Source organism: Falco peregrinus, chromosome 7, assembly GCF_023634155.1.
Source record: "Falco peregrinus isolate bFalPer1 chromosome 7, bFalPer1.pri, whole genome shotgun sequence".
Taxonomy (NCBI): domain Eukaryota; kingdom Metazoa; phylum Chordata; class Aves; order Falconiformes; family Falconidae; genus Falco; species Falco peregrinus.
The window spans coordinates 72562184-72583546 of record NC_073727.1 but is presented as its reverse complement, the minus strand read 5'-3'; the positions used below and the strand labels follow the sequence as shown (position 1 = coordinate 72583546).

General features: G+C 42.5%; 1 protein-coding gene across 4 annotated transcripts in view; it reads left to right on the top strand.

Moving 5' to 3' along the window:
• The window catches only part of ELOVL5 (ELOVL fatty acid elongase 5), a 38716-nt gene that overhangs the window by 12578 nt on the left and 4775 nt on the right, over window positions 1-21363 (top strand). For 2 of the 4 annotated variants that reach the window (XM_055810589.1, XM_027787834.2), the window contains exons 2-6: window positions 9160-9225; window positions 11070-11257; window positions 18195-18272; window positions 18910-19081; window positions 20614-20738. In XM_055810589.1, the coding sequence (XP_055666564.1) occupies window positions 9168-9225; window positions 11070-11257; window positions 18195-18272; window positions 18910-19081; window positions 20614-20738 (621 nt within the window). In that variant the 5' untranslated portion in view covers window positions 9160-9167. Of the gene's footprint in view, window positions 1-7457; window positions 7481-8548; window positions 8572-9159; window positions 9226-11069; window positions 11258-18194; window positions 18273-18909; window positions 19082-20613; window positions 20739-21363 lie in introns of those variants that run through there. The other 2 variants (XM_027787835.2, XM_055810590.1) reach the window with 2 other exon arrangements.

Sequence of the window (21363 nt, the reverse complement as noted above, 5' to 3'; positions counted from 1 at the left end):
CTTTATCCTTTGGAAAGGAGATTAGATCTTCAAAGGTGGTTGCTTTTCTGAATGATGAGCCTATTATTTTCATACTGTTTTGAAGGCAGGGGTTTAACAGGGTGTCTAATGGCAGCGTTTTGTCCTGAGCAGCATGGATCCATGGCATAACAGTTGTACCTGGAGTAAATTTTTTTTTCTTCTTTTGTCTTAATTATCAGAATGGTGGGAAAAAGAACATTTTTTAGCACCTTCTACTTAATGCTAGCTGTTTATTCGTACTTGCTTGACTCTCTGTTAGTACTGTTCACTACGCGTGGTGGTACTGTCTGGCATGATGTTTAGCATCTTAAAATGAAGTCACCAAGTATTGGTGCAGCTGCAGCCGTACAGGATTAACTCATGTCTCACAGGGGTGCAGCAGGAAAATACAGAAGTTTTAAGACTGACTTCTCATAGCATGGCTGGCCATATGAAGAAATAGCAGCAAGGCAAGCTGTGGTATGCATCTAGTGTCAGTATGCGTCCTTTCTTCCTTTAAGTGTAGAAATTCACTTTTATTGAGGAATGTAGCTGACTCACATGTATTTTTTGTGCATTAGGGCCCACAAGGGAATTTCACTTTTCCCATAGCACTCCAGGTACTACCCCACGCTCATTGGAAATAAAAGTATACACACAGATAAATACTTAAAATACTGTAACTTGCCTAAGGGTGATTTGTGTGCTTTTCAGTGTGATCTGGTTTCCCAAACACAAAGGGTCCTCCAAAAAGTGTCGTTTACCTACTGGAACACAGGAGTTGTAGCTACGCATCTTAGCAGGATATCTTAATTTGAGTTTTGTGTGCACTATTATCCCTGTACTAGTCAGATTTGCATGGTGTAGCACTACCTTTGTGACCATCACCCTCAGGTTTCATGATCTTCCTCTAATTTTGCAGCTTTTTGTTGGATCGCTGTATCTAGTCAGCATGTGAACCGCAGATAGCCTTTTTATAGCTAACTGCCGTTCACTGGACAGCTGCACACAGCCATTTCTTGCTTTGTACGGTGTTTCACATGTGCAGGGGAATTGCAGGTGCTTTTATGGGTCTGATAGCAAGCTTTCATATGTCAAGCTAATAAATGCAAAGAAGATAACCAAGAATTCTAGATCTACCCTACGCTTTTGGTTTTGTTCTTGAGATGTCCCCGGGGTTCAGCCTTGACACAAGAGGAGGGGGCAGGCTGGTGGCGGATGACCTGTCAATGCTCAGACTTGGTGCTGCTGCTGCAGGATGTTGAAGGAAATGGGGGTTCACGCAGGAGGACGGCCCCGCTTGTAACTTCTTTTCCTATTTGTTGCTTTTTAAAGTTTAATATGCAATTTTGAGATGTGGGCATTTTAAAAAAATAAATAAATTGAAGCTTACGGTCTTGAGGCTACATGGTACTCTTTGAACTCTGCTGCTAGTAGTGGTCATGCAAGACTGGATTTCTGCATCCTTTGGACCTGTTGGTCTCATCAGCTCTCTTAGAAAATGCAGCCTTTTGATCAAGAAGGCTCAGTAAAATAGGCTTTGGGGACGGTACCTTTGTTTTTCTCTTGTGGAAGTAAAAAGTTGGTTTGACTGAGGTGCACAGAGATTAGAGGAGCCCCTTTACTAAAGGGGAGAAGAGGATTTTTTCAGACCATCTTTCAGGTGGCACTTGAATAAGAGAAAGGAGACTCGAAATGAAAGCTAAAGTCCTTATAGCCCTCTGGACTTAGGTTTGGACTCCTTCATCCTCCCAGTGCGCTCTCTTTAGCTGCCTAGGCTTCCTCTGGCTAATTAGCCGTTGTAAGCTACAGCTAGCCACATTTTCCCAATTGCAATATCAGCACAGCTTTTGAAAGAAGAGAGGGAGCTCCAGATTAAAACAGTAGCTGTTAATAAACACTCACATACTGTTTCGGGAGGAGGGCTTTGGACCAAAGCAAATGCTGTGCTTTGGCTTTCCTTCCAGAAACGTCAACTGTAGCTCTTGTGCCACATACATATTCTCTCTGTTTCCACTTAACCTGGTTTGCTACAGATCCTCTCTTCTGTTTCTTTCCTATAAAAAAGAAGAAAAGAAAGAAGAAGGGGGGGGGGGGGGGGGGAAGCAAACCAAAAAACCCAGTTCTTTAACCTCCAGCTGGGAATTGTCTGTGCAGTGTCCTTGCACATTGCATAGTTGCATGCTATTACAAACACAGCAGTTGAATAAACCTGCGTGCTTTGCTTTTTCTTCCTCCCTGTTTTATTTCTGTAAATACTTTAGCAATCTGCACTTTATTACTCTAACAGCACCATGCAATAAGCTGGCAGCAGTGAGGAAGTTTCCAATATCTTGATGCTGGGGTATGGGTGTAGCAGCTGGGTACAGGGTACACCCTCAAACGTTTTCTTCCAGGAAAATGGATGCTGTTGCAAAAAGCATTTTACCATAGTGCTGAGGGATGCTAGATCTGCTGCTGCTGAGGGGGGCTTTGCAGCATGAGAGATCCTTACTTGTAGTGGGATGCATCCTTCTGGGGTGGAGAGGAAGTGGCGTAGCATCTTTTTAAGATTCTTAGTACTTCCATGGGTGTATTTGTGTGTTTGCTTCCAGCTTGCTCTTCCTGCTTGACCATCACACCTGGTGTTTTCCCTTTGGCTGAAGTTACCCTGTGGTGCAGCAAGAGCTGTTGACTTTGAGGGGATGAAATGCATGTCAGTGTCCTAGTCCTTGGATGTACAGGTCCTAATTTGAGCTCGTTTAGATCTGCTGAAAACATGAATAAAACTGCAAAGACCACAACGCCTATGGTTTGTCTTTACTCGCCTATCTGAAGATCATTAGATTCTGGTTTAATGAGGTATTGGCTGTTGAGCACAATTAGTTATTCCATTTTGCAGTGTTCTTTCTTGTATTTGTTTCTGATCTGTAAAGTACTTTAATTACTACAGCTGTGTTTATGCATGAAAGTAATCATTACTGAAGGATTTGAGAGAGTGGACTGACAGAAAAAGTAACAGCATGAAATGGCCCCCCCTAGTTAACTGGCTAAAGTCTTCCTTTACCCCCGGCATTTTTGAACGTTTTGAAATACCATTAAGGTTAAACTGTTGGTGAGTAGCTTCTCTCCTTTGTTCTGCATTTTTTACACTTCCTTGAGCTTTATACAAATCATTTATTTCTAAACTTCCTTACGCTGATGCTGCCGGTGAGTGTGAAAGCTCAGCATTGTGGGTCCTGCTGAGTCAGCAGCAGGCTGGAGGACTTGCCACTGATGCAAGGGGGGGCAAAAATCTGCACTGCTTTGCAAGAGATGCAGTTGCAAAATAAAGTTTAAAAATAGTTTCTTTTATTTTTGTCAAAACTAAAGTGCAAAATCCACAGCACTCGTGCTTTACCTGGTTTCCTATGAAATAAATGTACTTGCACTTTCAGATCAATATGGACTGTGATTTATTCTAAGCTCCTTCTTATTGCTAATATTAAGCGTGCTTGGGGTCTAGGAGGATATTCAGAAAGGACAAAAAAAGGGAATCTGGGGTTAGCAGCAAGTTGAAAGGCAAAGGGAATACATGCAAGGGACAGTTAAGGCTTTAGGAATAGAAAGGAGAAACTTTGGAAAATGGACAGAAAATTGCTGTTGGCAGCTTTGGTTATCAGTGCGTCTTCCAGTTCTCAAGCCACTGAGCGTTTTGAATTCCAGTACGCTTACAAAAGCAAACAGCAGCGTGATTGTTGTGTTTTTGGAGGAGGGAAAAGAGGAGTCACCTCTGCAGTGGCAAATATCACTTTAACAAGAAAACACAAATCAAATTTCCAAAATCAAGTGCCTAAAATTAAGCTTCGAAGTCCTAATTTAAGAACGGAGAAAGTGGCTGTTTTCCAAGGAAGCTGAGCACCCAGGCCTGATGGTGCATTGCTCTCAGAAGCCAGCACAATTATTTAGATGCCTGTTTTGGGGATTTGTTTGGAACTTAAGTGCAGGTACTTAAATGTAAAAACTGGGATCTGTTGTTTCATGGAGTACTTGAGCAGCAGAGTGAGAGCTGGAAGATCCTGCTGAAAGGGAACAGGTTAGCAAAGCTTTGAGCTTTCAGCCCAAAATGTTTTGTTGCTGCTGTTTGGTTTGCTTGGAAAGGGTGGCATGGGACGGGGGGCAAACCTTTGTATTTTCACGGTTTATTTTTGCACCTGGAAACTGAAGTTACTCCAAGAAGAAACTCAAGAAACAACATTAAAATGCAACCAAGAATTCTTAAATCACTTTTTGGCATAAACTCCCCAGAATGTGTTTTCTGTGGAAAGCATACAAGAGAACTTCCTTTGAAGGACAGGAGCTGGTAAAGTACTTCAGTATTTAGTAGCCCTTTCCTCAGAGAGTAGTGATGTGCGTTAGAAGAGCAGGTTATCACTGCTGGTAGCCTATGTGAAAAACTTACATAAATAAACCTTTATATATATATATATATATATATATATATATATATATATGTGTATACTGCAAGAAAAGCATGCTTCTGTGTAGCCTTTGGTCTGTATTTTCAGTTGTCACACCGAGGAGCACCAGGGCCATCCATGCTTGGACTGAGCAGCAGGGCAGAGCTCACATCTTCTGACCAAACACATGGGTGGCTGCTGGAGCATAGTGCATGTCCCAGCTCGTGGTGCCAGAGGTGGACTGAGATTGCAAAATGTTCTGTGGATGTCCAAAAAACCCCCGATCCTGTCTTATCTAAATCCAGAGGACTTTTGAAAAAGTAATATTTTAACGATGGGGCTCGATGTTGTTGGGGCAAGGTGCAACGCTTGGTTTTCATTATGCTTGTTTTGCAGAATTGGAAGTTCAGTAATCTTGTTTTGTTTAAAACATCAGATATGCATTTTTCTAGATTAAATATTTGGACTTGAAGAAGTAAAGCATCCTTCAGGTTGTAAGCCTGAGTACTTCCAGACCCTGATCCAGCTTGTCCTAGCATTCAGGGGCCTTACTGCATTGCTAAAATTTGGTATCAGAGGGGGTGTTTTCTTTCCTGTCCATTGTAGAAGGGCAGGTTAGGGAAAAAGAGCTAGGTTATATAGAGGCACCTGTTTTAAAAAGCAATGTGTGGCATAATGGAAGGGGTGTTGTCTTTTTTTTTTTTTTTTTTTTTTTTTTTTTTTTCTTCTGACCATAGGTACTGAATAAGGCTATGGATGTCATCTCTCTGGACTTCTATAAGGCCTTTGACATGGTCCCCCACAACATCCTTCTCTCTAAACTGCAGAGATACAGATTTGATGGGTGGAATGTTTGATGGATGAGGAATACAGGGGTTTGTGCTGGGACTAGTACTATTTAATATCTTCATATATGACATAGTGGGATTGAGCGCACCTGATTGACTTGTGTGGTTGACATAGCTGAGGGACAGGATGCCATCCAGAGGGACCTGGACAAGCTTGAGGAGTGGGTCCATGTGATCCTCATGAGGTTCAACAAGGTCATGTGCAAGGTCCTGCACCTGGATCGGGGCAACTTGGGTTATCAATACAGGCTGGGGGATGAAGGGATTGAGAGCAGCCTGGCAGAGGAGGACTTGGGGGTACTGGTGGATGAAAAGTGGGACATGAGCCAGCAGTGTGGACTCACAGCCCAGAAAGCCGACCATATCCTGGGCTACATCAAGAGAAACACGGCCATCAAGTTGAGGGAGGTGATGCTGTACCTCTGCTCTGCTCTGGTGACACCCCACCTGGAGTACTGTATCCAGCTCTGAGGTCCCCAGCACAGGGAAGACATGGACCTGTTCAACAGGTCCAGAGGAGGGCAACAAAAATGATCAGAGGGATGGAGCACGTCTCCTGTGAGGACAGGCTGAGAGAGCTGGGGTTGTTCAGCCTGGAGAAGAGAAGGCTCCAGGGAGACCTTACTGCAGCCTTCCAGTACTTACAGGGGGACCTGTAAGAAAGACGGAGGCAGGCTTTTTAGCAGGCCACAAGGTGATAGGACAAGGCATAATGGTTTTAAGCTAAAAGTTGATGGATTTAGGCTAGATATAAGGAAGAAGTGTTTTACAATGAGGGTAGTGAAACACTGGCACAGGCTGCCCAGAGCGGTGGTAGATGCCCCATCCCTGGAAACGTTCCAGGTCAGGTTGGACGGGGCTCTGAGCAACCTCATCTAGTTGAAGATGTCCCTGCTCATTGCAGGTGGTTGGACTAGATGACTTTTAAAAGTCCCTTCCAGCCCAAACTGTTCTATGGTTCTATGATACTGTGAATAGCGTGCCTTGCTGTGGTATGGTCTAGGTAAAGGAGCGTTGCTAGAGATCCGCTCATCTATGTGGTGAGCCACAGAATTTGCTTACTTTCAGTATTAGGAAACATGCTCATTACAGCATTTCAAATGGCCACTGGTTTAATTTTTCTCGAGTCGATGTTCCTCTGAATTGGGAAACTATTCTAATTAAAAAAGAACCCTTGTAGTTGCTGCCGTTGAAGCAGTGTTTAATGTTGTGTGGCTGTTGGCAGGAGACTTGATGCATTTTCACATGCCCCCCCCCCCCCCCCCCCCCTCCCTTGGAACAAAAGCAGATTGTTTCCCTCTGTTTTTCTGTTACACAAATGAGTTCCTTTTGAAACAATTTCTTTTTCTGCAAGTTCTGGAAATCGACACCAGGAGTAGTTCTTCCTTTGCTGTGCCTTTTACAATCTGCTGTCTGATAATGCTGGCGCAAAAAGCTGCTTTGGGGTAGCCGCCCAAAAAAGCTGAGACCTCTGCAGAAGCTTCCTCCTCTTGGGGAATCAGTTTTTCCTTCCAGTTTTATGGAAGGTTGAACATGGAGTTTCATTTCTTGCTGTCTTTGCTATAGCTAGTTGGAGTTTGTTTCTGCTCTCTTAATTGTTTTGTTTACATATCTGCATTTTTAATGACCAGCAACCAACAGTATATAGCAAGTCAGTTCTGAATTAGGCTTTTTTGTCTTTGTTTTTGAAACAAACTCTTGCATCTGAAGTCTTCCTCTGCAAAAAGGGAGTTGGAAGTCATTGAAGTTAGGCACAGATGCTGGGTTATTGGATGATGCAGTGCTGCGTAACTAAATCAACTGGTACTGGATCAAGGGAGCAACAGACAAATTGAGTAAGTGGGGATTTCAAGCAACAAAATTAATTGACTGGGGAGTGATTTTCCTGGCGATATTTAATAGCTGACAGGTAAAAAAAAAAAATGGGGGGAGGAGGGGGAAGAGCTTGCTCTGGATGTCTATCTGGCTTGTCCTTGGAAATCATGTACTCATTTCTCACAGCCTTCCTGATGTTCGTGCTTCTGGTAGGACGGCATAAGCTTCTCAGTTTCATTTCCTTATTCCTAGGACACCAGCGTGCCGGTGCTGTGGCCATTCACGCAAGCGCTCATGGTTTGTGTGTCACGGCTGGTGAGGTGACCTAATCCCACAAGTGCACCTTGTTGCAAACTGTGCTTATTTGGGCTGGGCAGCTTCAGTTGGAAAATAAAACTGGTATGAATCAGGACTGGAAAAGACTTTTTAACGCTCCCGATAATTTTAATCAAGCTTTTTCGTTTGTGCCTGGTGACCAGGTTCCAGGGAGGTTTCTGTGCCTTTGTGTAGTCCAAAGCTGTACAAAGACTTGATGCACATGGAGAGGAAAGTCCTCTTCTGCCCATTTCCCCAAGAGCCCCCTGCGAAACGATGGGCTGGGGATGCAGCTGGAAATCCTTGGTGACTGTGTCAGCCTCCTGCCCAGAGCTCTGCGATGGAAGACCATGTGATGTAAATGCATGTATCCAAGCCCGCTGTATTTTCTTGGTCCCAGCAAGAGGGAGGTTGAAGCTCCTGCAGAGGCTGGGTGGCTCCCAGTCCTGCTTTGGACCCGCAGTAGACTTCATTTGCATCCTGCTTGGCTTTTCTTGCAGGACTCAAAAGAAAGGAAGATGCCAGTTCCAGCTGACTAAAACCAGAGGACCTACTTTTCATTTTACTTGCATCAATAAGAAATCCCCTAGAGGCAGGGTTTTCAGAGGTGGGAGAGAGGTGTTTCTTTAGCTAGAGCTGAAAAAAGTAGAGATGAACTTTGTTAGCAGCTATGCATAAACTCATACAATTGTTTCAGTTTGTGCTGTGGGTATGTTGACAGCTTGTGTTGCTTATGTTATTTCCCCATAACTAAAAATTGCTGTTAATATTATGAGTTCGGGGGTGGGAGAAACACCAAGAAGTGAAAACAGTGCTGTTAAAAATGGATAAAATTATTCTAGTGAAACTTAAGTACAGTTCTGGGTAGAAAAGAGGAAATTAGGGGGGAGATGTTTTGTTTTGGTTTTTCTCAATCAAGAAGAAAATTACTACCTCTTCTCTTGAGAACAGCTTTGTCTATAATTGCCCCTGCTCGGGGAGGTGTTGCTGCTGCTTTCCTGCTTTAACCTGAGGGAGGTACAGCAACTTATATACTGCAGTATATATACCAGGTGCTACCAATAAATACTGGCCGTGTGAGGAGCTGACAGATGACATTTGAATCACTCTGCTGTTCTGATGTTGGATGGATTTTATCTGGTAATGTCTTACCAGTAAGCATTCTGGAGCTGGAGGTACTCATACCATGAACTGCAGTTTTCTCCCTTGCCTCAGTAACTGTTGATCTCTTGGGTTTATGGGCTGTTAATCAGAGCTGTAATCAGTCACCTATCCGCAAAGGCCATAGCAGAGCCAGTTTTCATGTTTTTAGTTCCGTCCTCCTCCCCAGCTATCATTGCCAGCTATTGGAGGCTCTTTGTTAAAAGAGCTTCACAGTATTTATTTGAGAACGTCAACGTTGCTGACTTTCTCAGGGTGCAGTCCTCTTCCTCCTTGCAGAGGGGCGTTGCTTGTCATCCTGTGTTTGCACTTACAAAACAGAATTAAAAAGAATTTTAGGTTAATCTGAACTCGCTGTTTTAAGCTTCTGTGTGTTAAATACTTCAGTAGTAAATAGTACGCTTACACCAGTGTGTCTCTGAGACTAGAATAAGCTTCGTTCACTTTATACACGCTAGGAATGTCCACTATGTCTGCTGCATATTAGTTTTTGCATATTAGTATTTTCTTTGTTAACCCTCACATACAGTCAGTATTCAGATGATTAAACTTGTTTTGTGAGCTGAAGAACTAACTTTTTCCTCTTCTTTCCATTTCAATAGCTTGTAGAATGGAATTTCTGGATAAAACAATCAATAGCTACCTTGATGTTTGGCTTGGACCCAGAGGTAAGATTTGTCAAAGATTAAGTACAGAAATAAAACTGATACTAAACTGCAGCTACATGAGAAACAGCTTCCTTCTAACATCCTGACTTTGACAGGTGACTACTTCCTTTAGTATCTGCAAAGCATCAAAATGTATGATTCTGTAATAAATAAGTCTGCTCAATGCTTCTTATCTTTTGACTTGAAGAGCTGCTGATTTTTCAGCTATGACAGTCGTAGGTGCTATTCTTCTTACTATCAGTTAAGCTCCTGTTGTTAGCCTTAATGAATGACTTACCTCAGATCTTTGCTGCCTTTTTTTTTTTAAAAAAAATTTACTAAGAACTTTTACTTTTAAAAGATATTTTTTACATTTGCATTTGATAAAATAAAAATACTCTTGCCCTCATAACTAGAGCTGCTAAAGAATTTCTCACTGAAAAAAGGCTGTATTTTTTTTAAAAGCATTGCTTCTCTGAAACCATTCTTTTTAAAGAAACAATGGTTTTGGTAGTTTTTTCACTGGGAAAAAGTCTACAGGTGGAGAACAGCGATCCTGGTCAGTGTGAGGAAGGGAAGGGCAGTGGGACTGGGGCAGGCAGTGGCAGGTGAGGGTTTCCAGCTAGGGTAGGGATGGCCCTGTTCCACCTGGTCCTGGCCAGGGGGGATTAGATGCGTCCCGTACCGAGTGTACGTAGCAGTGCTGCACAGTGGTGAGTGCTTTCTTCCTCTGATCCCTTCAGTATCGTCTTTTCTACTTTGTCCCAGTGAAACTCTGGTAGTGGTGCTGCTTCCTCACAGGGCAAAGTCCACAGGAGTTGGAACAAGCCTCTGATCCTTCAGAGTGTGTTTTCTGTTTGGTTTTAGTAGCTCAGTGCCCTTGCTGTCCCCCTCTTTGTACTAAGCCCATTTAAATTAGTCTGGATGTCCTGATGTAATTTACTGCATGTGCTGGCATATGGTCTGTCTTAAAAATAATGAACCATAAAGGTGGCAAATTCCTCGGTTTTCTTAACTACTTCCCAACCTCATTGCTTACATGCAGGATCCTCATATGACTCATTTAAAATTGTCAGGGCTGTGAATGCCAGCAATTACTTGAATTGTTCCTTTATGGTTTGGTAAACTTGGTTTCGATCCTTTGGGCTGCCTTCAGTGAGAGGAGTGAGATACCATACTGATGCTGAGTATGGACAACACAGTTGAGGTTCAGAAAGATCATGCACTTGTCCCAAGCGCTCCCCTGAAACTGCCCGGTTCTCAGTGGCTTACGTGCTTTTCCTGACAGTGTTGCCAACTGGACTGGTTAATCAGACTGGACTGACTGCTCTGTGTTCCATTGCTCATACAAGAACTCCAAAATTTAATCCTTTTGAGTGGCACATATGTAAATCTAATTGTCTTAGTATTAATTAGAAAGTAATTATCAGGACCATCTACCAATAACCGCAGAGGTACCTGCTTCACTCTTAGCTTTGGCACTGTGGGGAAATAAGGTGTGTGCTATTGGGAAGGGATAGCTTGAGAGAATAAGGGGGAGAGGGTCGTTGAAGCTTTTCTTTATAATTTGAGCTTATCTGTGGTGTTCAAGATGAACAACGATTCTGAATGGTAATGAGTATTTTAAAATAATAGCAGTAATAATTTAAGAATATTTATGCCTTAGGAAGAGAATTATTTCTGCTTTCTCACAAAGGTTGGCTGGAATTAGTAATATGGCCCTTAATAAAAGGGCTTGCTGCTATTCCTTCATCCTTCTCTAGTGTTCTGGCAATAGAAGCATTTTGGGTACAGTTTTTTTTCTGGATGCATTGAATTCTTCCCCTTACAAAATCTAAGTCTTCGCATGTTTTTGTTTGTTTCAGATCCCAGAGTAAAAGGATGGCTTCTTCTGGAGAACTATACACCTACCTTTATCTTCTCAGTCTTGTACTTGCTAATCGTATGGCTAGGACCAAAGTACATGCGGAATAAGCAGCCATTCTCATGCAGGGGTATTCTAGTGGTCTACAACCTTGGACTTACACTGCTTTCTCTGTATATGTTTTATGAGGTAGGAGAAAAGGGGTTGGGTTGGGGTTATTCTGCAGTATCTGCTTTAATTATATTGGCTTGTGTTGAGAGTGATCTCTGAGGGCAGTTCTCCTAAACCTGGGGAAACATCTGCAGAACACGTTGCAACCGTTCTTTAATGTCGCTTCTCAGGGAAGAAAACCATACTTGTAATGTTACCCCTAAGGATGGTGTGAAACAAACCTTGCCTGAAACATTGCTGAACTTGGTTAGCAATGTTTCAAATGCACTTCTCTCGCCCAGGGCAAGTGAAGGTCTGACCTTTCAGCATGAACCTGGCTACTCCCTCAGTAACTCCTCCTTTCCTAGAAGAGGTGCTCAACGTGATTGTGCTGGTGGATGGTACAAAGTACTTCGTAGCAAAACTACAGCTTGATTTGGAGTGCAAAACAAGTTTTATTTAAGTGTGATTAATCATGCACACACTCTTTGCATCCGTTTCTGTAAGCTTGCAGTAGCTTCTTTTGTGTCCTCTTAGTTTTGCTGAAACAATTGCATCAGTGTCATTGTGATTCATCTGTTTCTTGGAACTTAAAATCTGAACATACAAATGTATTTCAAACTGAATGAGACTTTCTGTGGAGTTACATTCTTTCCTAACAAAACAAAGATTTAAGCAGTATAAAGTTTTCTGCTTCCCCGAGAGCACTTTTAGCTGCTTCTACTCAGGATTATATGTTTTTTAGTAAAGTGAAAATGAAGAAGTATGGCAGTGTAAATAAGAATGTGGTCAGAAAATTGAGTGTGTGGTTTTAATGTACACAATAATCTGACTTGCTTTCAACCAAAAGTGTTTCTCCTTTCCGTAAGGAGAGATTTCATTTTCAACAGGCAATTATTATTTTGTTGTTGTTGTTTGCTTAGAAGCATATGCACGCTGTAATTCTTCTTTAAGTTTGTAGTTAATTCTATAGTATTTTACAAGGTGAGTTTTTAGATAAGAAATTATTTAAACTTAAAGTAATTTCTGTTGTGTAGTGAATTGTCTAGTCAAAAAATACTGAGCTGAGTTATTAAGAACTTTGATACTTAATTCCTGGGGGGAGGCAGGAAGAGGTTGGGTTGAGTAGGTACTTGGAACAACTTGTATTCTTGATATGTTTTCATTTCTAACTTCCCTGTCAGGTTGTTATAATCCAGAAAAATTAGCGTCTTCATCTGTTTAATTTGTCTGAAAGTAGTGTTGCTGTGGACTTCATGTGCATCGTTGCATTATTTTACACAGATTCTATTTATAGTTATATACTAATCTATTATTTTAGCCTCCAGCTATGTTATTGAGGATTTACAAGTTCAGACTTTTCTTCAGTTGTACTAAGTGTGGGTAGAACTCTCAGGACAACCAATCTTTTTCCCTTAAATACTTGGAGTAATACTCATAGTTTCCAAATGAAAATCACTGTAACATTCTGCTATGTTCCAAAACCTGATGATAAATTTAAAAAATAGAAAATATCAGAACTGTTGATCTTATGAATGTCTTTTTCTTGTCAACAATTAACTGGTTACCCAGAAAGGACTATTTATTGTATGCTGAAAAAGTCCTCGTACTTACAAAAGCTGTTCACCTGGTTACATTGTGAAGGAATGAGACAGCTAAAACACAGCAAATATTAAGGCTTCTCCTTCCTATATAGCAAAACACTTTACAGGAAAGTGAATATTGCTCTTAATTTAACGTTATCTATGTGGAAGTGTTCATTGGTACTGTTGTAAATATATCTTCTTTTTATAAATGGGAATATAGAAAGCCACAGTTTTATAAAGACTGTTAAACTCATAATAATTGCAACTAAATGTGTTTGACAGCACTTACATGCTAGATGTGAAGGCAGGCAACGTTCTGTGACGAGTGACTGATCCCACAAAAATGCTGCCAAGTAAAGAGCTGTGCTGACATAACACCGTGCTGCTTGATGTTTGCAGGGAGAGAGCCGAAGGGCTAGGTGATAGGGAAAAAAATCAGCCTCCTGCACCTCCAGGTATGTTCTCTGGCTGTAGTGCCTCCTCAATTACCTGTGTCAGTGCAAAGCAGGCGATACCCTCGCTCGGATCACAACAGTCATGGAAATTTGGCTTTGAAGGATTAGCCACACGTCAGTTGCGGTTTATAATACGTGTACTCAACTTTTTAGATGATGAAGAGCAGCACCGAAAAAAAAGAGAAGTAACTCCCTGTTCTCTTCCTTGTTGTCACTTTGAATTTCAGCTGGATAAAACTTTTTTCAGTGCTAGTTTGAGAAGTCATAAAACATCACCACTTATGAACTTGTTTAGTAGCCTGTCTGAAAATAAGCTGCTTTAATAGCTTGTGTACAACACATCTGAAACCCTGCGTTGGAGTTCTTCCCAGGTTACAGCTGTGGTCGCTCAGGTTGTGATTCATAGCATCACAGCTCAGTTTATATGACCAAAACAAGATGTTAAAGTGAGGCATCCTCCCAGTTAGGATGAAAAAGGTGACCTACTTGGTTTTCTGACCTTACATCTGAATGTCTGTATGCAGTAACGTGGGGGGAAAAATTTTGCGCTGTAGGATTTGTATAATTTTAGCTATTGTGTACTTGCACCACTTGGTCTACTGATGTAATATAATATAACCTCATTTTAAAATCACTAGAAATCTTACACCTCTTATTTGGAATTCCAAAGATAGTAGTTTCTGTGGGTACTTGCTATAAATTATTTATTTGGGCATATAATGAGCGGGCTGGGTTCTGGTGTTAGCAGAACAGAGTAGTGGCCTGTGCTTGTCCCAGACAATACAAAAGGCAAGGCAGACCCCGGGGGGCGGGAGAGGTTTCTCCAGGCTGACCTGTCACTCCCATACTTCAGGAAGAGGGGACGCTCATTAGGGGCAAACAGCGAAGTTTTATTCTGTATAAAGCTACGGTGCTTAGACTTTGAGGGGAAATAGCACTCCTGTCTCAGGCAGGAGCAGCCAGGGGTGGCCTCCTGCATGGTGGACAAGGTGTGTAGCAGGGTGGCTGGCAGAAGGGTTACGGGATGCAGGTCAGTTGCCTGCTGGCTGCCACAGCTGTATCTGAAAGCTGTGAGGGTAGTTAGAGCGGCAGGGGCAGCACTGCTTCCACCCCTGTCACTGCTCTGCATGGGATCAGCAGTCATGCGATGCTGTGGGTAGGGACCGTGCCTCTCTGCTCAGGTCTCGGCTGGGTAATTTGGACAAGCAGGGAGAGTGCAGGGCACCCAGCTGCATGGCATGCAGACCTGTTGTATTTTGGGGATGTTTGTTAGCAAAACTAGCCAAGTGGTCTGGACCACCCGGACTTAGATTTGCGAAAATTGGTCAGTGGTGAAGGCTCACTTCAACTGATCTCTTCACTGTCTTTTTTTCTTCACTGAAAAACTAATTCCCTACTGAATCTGCTTGAGAGAAGTCTCAGATTTTCCTGATGAGGGAGGCGTTGTATGTGCTGTAGGAAAAGCATTCTAAGAGCTGCACCTTGTTTCAGGAAGGAGGGGACCTGGTGAAGAGGTGCCGTGGCACCTGAGCTGTGGATGGTGACTTGCTGCCAGGCGGCTCTTTCCTCTCCCCTTTCTTTCTTTACAGGTCCCAAAGCCTTATCTCTGTCCTGAGGTGTTCATGTAAAGATAAAATTTTGTATCTCTGCAGGCATTTGCTTTCTTTCATCAGAGGTGTGAACGTCTGTTTCTTTTCACCCTAATCTATCTCTGTTCTGAAGCTCGTAAACCCATCGTGCCTTGGCAGAGTGCTGCACTGCTGGGACCCTTATCTGCCCTTTCCCAGCCAGTCTCAGACTTCGGTTCTATAAAAAAAATATCCTACAAAATCCTCCCCTGTAACACCTCTCCTACAGCCCAGTCAGACTGGTGTTTGTGTGCCAGTTTATTTTGGTAGCAGAGTTGATAAAACCACACGCCACAGCATTTTAAAGAATTCAGCAACAGCATTACAAAATGAAAGCAATACCAAAAAAATGTCAGTGCAGGGGAAGGAGGTATGAGTTGCTTGAGCACAAGAGCAACTACAAGCTGCAGGGTTTTCTCCAGAGCTGAGAGACTTAACACTGACTTTAAGTGCTATTTTAACTGGCTTGTGAAAGACCTGTCTCTCTTTGGGTCGCTTAAAAATCACATACTCTGGTGAAAATAATTATAGTCAGCCTTTTCTGGACAAGTTAATTTCTCGGGAGAAGATATGCCTGTGGTTGTGCATCAGCAATGCCATTAGCAAGCCTGGGCTCCTGCCAAGCTGAAGATGAAGGACTTCGTAGGGACAGCGAGCAGGGAAGGGTTGTCTCAAGCCTGGGGTGGCTGAGGAGCCACCAGCCTGTTGCTGGGCAAGTTGAGACCTGCTGTACGGTAGCTTTAAGGAGGGATTAGAAACTCTGGCCACCTTGGAAGCAGACCACAGCAGGCATGAGCCATGACTTAAACATGCTAGCTGGCAATTTAAGACGCCTCTGTTTATTGCTTTCTAGGTGCTGTGCACCCAGCCCTGTACATAACAGAGCCATTTGGGAAACATTCGTGGTCAGGTCTCGGGGTGGCCCATTGGTTTTGTGTTCTGAAGCCTTCTAGCGTGTGCTGAAAGTATCGTGGGTGCAAGAAATAGTGGTGTCAGGCAAAGGAGCAGCTGGCTAACTCAGGAGGATTATCTGTCTTGTATGTTGCACCCAGCAAGGTTTGTAGGCAGCAGTAGCACCTGTCACTATTTGATTCCTTCTGGAAAGGGAGTGATTAAATTATTTTTGTAACTATGCTAATTATTTATATGATAAAAGATGTTACCGTTTCCTACCAGTGTTGCTTTGCTTCTATCATTTAAACAAACACCTGTGGCTGTGAGAGTATTACAGCTCCCAGCATATTATTATATGCTCTTCTGGAAACAAGGGAATACTGGGATTTAGCTGAAGCTCCAATGGCCACACTGATGCCTTTGTCCTTCAGAGAGGTGGGATCCATCCAGGCACCTGTGGTTGTATTACGCTTTAGGTAGCTGTATCAAGTGCAAGGAAAATTCTTGGGGTTTCACTATGCTAGCCTTGGGAGAAGTTTATGGACCACAGCATTAGTGATGGATGCTATTTGGATTAATTACAATATAAACATTGTGATTTTCTCTCTATTCCTAACAGTTCCTTGAACTATGAGAACTGTATGAAAACATCTGTAAGCTCTTAACAACGTGATCACAGCACAATGTGGTCTTCTGTCTGAGGGACTGGCGGGCACTTGCAGAGCCATGCAGACGTTCCCTCAGTGCCCTAAGAGCGGTTTGGTGCAAGGCTTGCTCCGGGATGTAGCTGGTCCTTTAGCAGGGCACCACCTTTAAACTGCTGTGCTTTGCACAGCCATGCCTGCCTTATGGCCAGGAGGGTGCTCCTCCAGCGGTGTTTCCTTTGCTGCTTGGATAGAGAAAGTGCTTGAGTCTGCCACTGATGTGCACAGCTGCCTGGCTCTCACTGTGGCAGTGTGGTATTGATTTAGATCTAATACATGAGATAATTCCAGGTCTATATGTTATGGTATAACTGAATGTCTTTTTTTTTTTTTTTCTCTCCCTTAAATAGTGGGAATAATTCTATCTCAGAGGGTCAAAAATAATCACCTAGGCTTACTGGGTATTTTAAAAGCTAATTTAGGGGGGAAATGAGGCATGAAAGAAATAACATTAGGAAAAGGTAGATCATTTAAGTGATAATCTTTATTGTACCTTTTAGAATTAGCTTCTCATTCACAGGTCTGAGCAGCATGGAATCGTACCAGTTATGTAGTTCCTTAATCAAATGATTATTTTAAATGGCTTATGGTACAGAGTTTTCCACTGTGGCTCTGCAAAGCTTTTTTTTTTTTTTTTTTTTTTTTTTTTTAATTCTGCACAAGCATAGATAAGACCAAAAATGGGCAACTTGCTTGCACAGCATATCTGTCTCTGCCTTTAAAATGCTTTTGGGATCTCTAACAATTCTTTTTCTCACTTGGGATTTGTCTAAATTTGTTACTTCTCTCCTCATGCTATTCCCAAGAGGAAAAACTTTATAAACAACATCCAGTGATCCCTTCTGCTGTGATGTTAAAAGGGGAGCTTGCTCCTGGTCTTGCACCCGCTCCCTCCTCCCATCCCACCCTCAGCCTGCCCCTCCATCTCCCACCTGTGAAAGGGTGGAATGTGGATGTCCAGCCTTGCCTCTTGCTTCTCTGGAGGTTTCAGCCAGCCTCTTGGCAGCAGGTTCTGTGTCATCCTTTCATGACTAATAGCTGGTTGTTACTCTTAAAAGTAATTCTGTCATGTTTGAGGTGTTACGTGTTACACCAGGAAGTCAGGCCGGCAAGGGTGTATCCTGTGGGGTCACTTGTACTGGGAGCGATGTATTCTTGGGGGGAGTGAGGTATTTAAAAAGATCTTGAAGAATCGCAATACGGTAAAACATCAGTTGTTAGCTGTTAAGGACAGCAAAGCTGAAGATTTGTTCTGCTACATGGTTGAAAAAATTGTAGTCAGATCTCTGTGTATGAAACTTTTTAAAAATACAACTTCTTCTTTCCAAAAATAATCAGAAGAAAAATATTTTCACTTTACTTTGGTCATTCACTTTCTGCAATAAGACCATCAGCCAAGAAGGAAAGATCTTGAGAGTCTGCATGCAGTAGGACGCTGCAAACCACATATGCTACGTGGGATAAATTGGGGATAATGCTACCTCCAATTTTTACTCAGGTGTACCCCAACAGAAAGAATTTAATTCACCCTCCACTGTGGTTCTGTTACTGCTTTGTGCTTGAATTCAACCCGATGCCACACGCGAGTGCCCACGAATCCTTCGTTCCCTCGACGCCACATGTCTCGGCAGAGCCGCTGTGGAGGTTTGTGTGTGCTGCGGGGTGCAGCCTTCCGCCCAGATAACACTTTATTTTTTTGATCTTCTCAGCTGGTGACGGGAGTATGGGAAGGAGGATACAATTTCTTCTGTCAGGATACACACAGTGGAGGAGAAGCTGATATGAAGGTAACGTAATCAGGACTTCTAGCTAACAGCGTTTCAAATTGTCCACTTGTGTGTAAGTGGAGAGCAGAACAATATTGATTATGCAGATTTTGTCCAAACTATATGCTTTTTTCCCCCCTTTTACAATACAATGGCAACACATTGTCAAACATAGTAGTTAATCTACAATGTATTCATGGTTGGTATTTTATTGAGCAATTATCTGTAAATTTTCAAGTGTTTTCAGGTCAAAAACCAAGGACTTGGTCTTCAGACTATATCCAACCACGGTGTGCTATGAGTCCCCTTATCTTCCTGAGATGTGGTGATGATTTCTTCTGGTCAGTCTTCAGACCTCTCCTTTACAGAGGGCACTGCAAGACCAACTCTGGTTAAATATTTTTTTTATTTCTCCCAGGACGCACCAAGTGCACAGCAGTAGCCTTGTAAAAGTGTTTGTCATCCTGTTTTCAGCTGTAGCTATGGGTTTGTGTCTAGATCTCCTATAGAAAAACCTAAGGTGGAAGCATTACAGATGATTTCAGCAGGGTCTTCAAACAGTGCAGGACAGAATCTGGATTTTAAATATTTAGACAGCAAAAGGGTTGAAAGCCCCCACAACATGCAATGCTTCTAAAACTTGTTTCCTCCTTTCTAGATCATACGTGTCCTCTGGTGGTACTATTTCTCCAAACTCATTGAGTTCATGGATACCTTCTTTTTCATTTTGCGGAAAAATAATCATCAGATCACTGTTCTGCATGTCTACCACCATGCAACAATGCTGAACATTTGGTGGTTTGTGATGAACTGGGTGCCTTGTGGTCACTGTAAGTACTGGGTTATGGTGGGGCCTTGGTTTGATCTTCTTTTGGTCAAACCAGACATCTCTGGTACCTTCAGCTTCAGGATTTGTTCTGTCCCATATTAAGCTGCTTTGCTGAATTGCAACTGTTGTAGATAGTTGCAGGAATTAAGCTGCTGACAAAGCTTCTAGAAAAGATGTGCCAATGTAATTTGAAGAATTCATTCATGTGGCAATTGACGTTTACCAGCTGTAGTAGTCCAGGTCTGATACCCGTCAGCTTTGCTTTCTCTTTTTTGCAATGGTTGCAGACCCTCTAATGAAACAATAAACTTTTCAGTCAGGACCAGAAGCTTCTTTCAACTGCAAGATGGTTAATAGTGACTCTTGTCCATGTATCTGTCAAGTTCACTTGAGCTGTTACTTTCTCAGTTTAATCTCATTATACCACTAGCCATAACAAATGATTTCAATTAAAATCTTGTCCCTGAGCGCTAATGAACTTGACCGAATGCATCTGAAGTGGAAGATTTCCATGCCCCTCCTGTCTAAATCCTGCTAATCTCTGCTAATCTTGCTTTGATATTTAATTTCATTGCTTTTAGCTGACATCTAGTTTCCTAACTGCATTGGTGTGGCTTAGTTGTGGTTCAGATGTGCAGCTTGTAGATACTGGCTTTGTTGAACGCGCATCCAAGAGAAACCTTTCAAAATCCAGCGGATGTGAACTACTGGCAGTGCAGGCCAAGAGGCTGGGTTGCTCAGCATCTGCTTTCTGAGCCAAATAACATAGAAACTCGTATTTGTTTTCTGTTGTCGGCACAACGGTGAGTAGTGCTGAACTTATAAAGAGTGTGCATCTGGAACCATGTTCTCCAGGGAAGTCAGTCCCTGTTTATACAATGGTCAAAAGTGCCGATATGTAAGATCTGTCTTGTGTTTGTGTGGTCCTGAAAATACTTTTGTGCTATTTCTAGTTATGTGTTTTTCTTCTTCCTTTCCAAGCTTTATGTTCTGCTTGGTCATCACAGTGCTGTGCAGTTTGTTGTTAAACTAGAAGTTTCTTTAGTGACTAAAGGTGCTGTAAACAGGGACAAATAAAATGGCTAACTTGCAGTTTCTGAAGATACCTGTTGCTTTTGGTTATAAGTGAGAAAATAGGCTTGTGCCTGAAAGGAAGTGCAATAAGCCTAAAATTAGATGGGTGAAGCTATGGATCGTTGGGCATGTTTACATGCCTTCTCTTTATCAGCTTCTTCAGTTCCCTTGAGAAGCCGCAATGCAGATGTAAAAAAGAATAAATCAAGGAATCAAAACCAGAAGGCTGGAATAAAGCATGCAGCTGCAAAGCAGCTCAGCCACTCCGTTGGGTGAACAGAAGAGCAGGAGAAAAGTTGGGGGAGGGAGTAAATCTCTTGCCTTTCTTCTAAGAGAAATTTTATTTTAAACAGTAACATTTTAAACAGTAACATTTTGAACTTGTTATTTTTGTAGATTGTAGACAGTGTGTTCCTGGTAATACAGTGTACTTGCTTTTTCCTTTGCCCCTTTTTTTAGCTTACTTTGGTGCCACACTGAACAGCTTTATCCATGTCCTCATGTACTCCTACTACGGGTTGTCTGCTGTGCCAGCAATGCGTCCTTATCTGTGGTGGAAGAAGTACATCACGCAAGGGCAGCTGGTGAGTGATGAGCTCTCCACTGTTTCAGCAGGCTCTTGTATTTGTGATGAGGTCCTCTTGTTTACCAAGTTAGAAAATTTTGGCAGGGTGTAGAAGAAAGGAGAATAGAAGGTACTAGCCTTCACATTTTTAAGTGCCTAAATCACCCTAGAAATCTAGCTTCTGCGCCTCTGCTCTGTTTTCAGAACAATGGGGACCTGAGGTCTGATGGTGTACATGAATCGGTGCCAAGATCAGTGGGATCTTTCTCCGCTTTGCCGTGTTGGGTGACTAGATGTATTTGGGAGTTGCAGCACTGGGTTTTCTGGGACTTGCTATCCAGGGAGAAGGAAGAAGCTTTTCTTCCAGCCCACTTGACCTAGGACACTCTTCTCTCTGCTTGGTTGCTCAGCCTGATGTTGAGATGACGGACCAGAAGCAGAGTGCAATGCAGTCCACAGCTAACAAGGCCCGTCATGCGGGACAATGGCTTTTCTGTCTCACTTTTGCATGCAGTTGTAAATGGCTTATTAAAAACTGTTCAATATTTCTAGTCTCCTCCTGCACTTTAAATGGGCAGATTTTTTTCTCTTGTAATTCTGTGTTGGACTCCTTGTATCCATTTGTATTGTTTCCTGTGTGTACA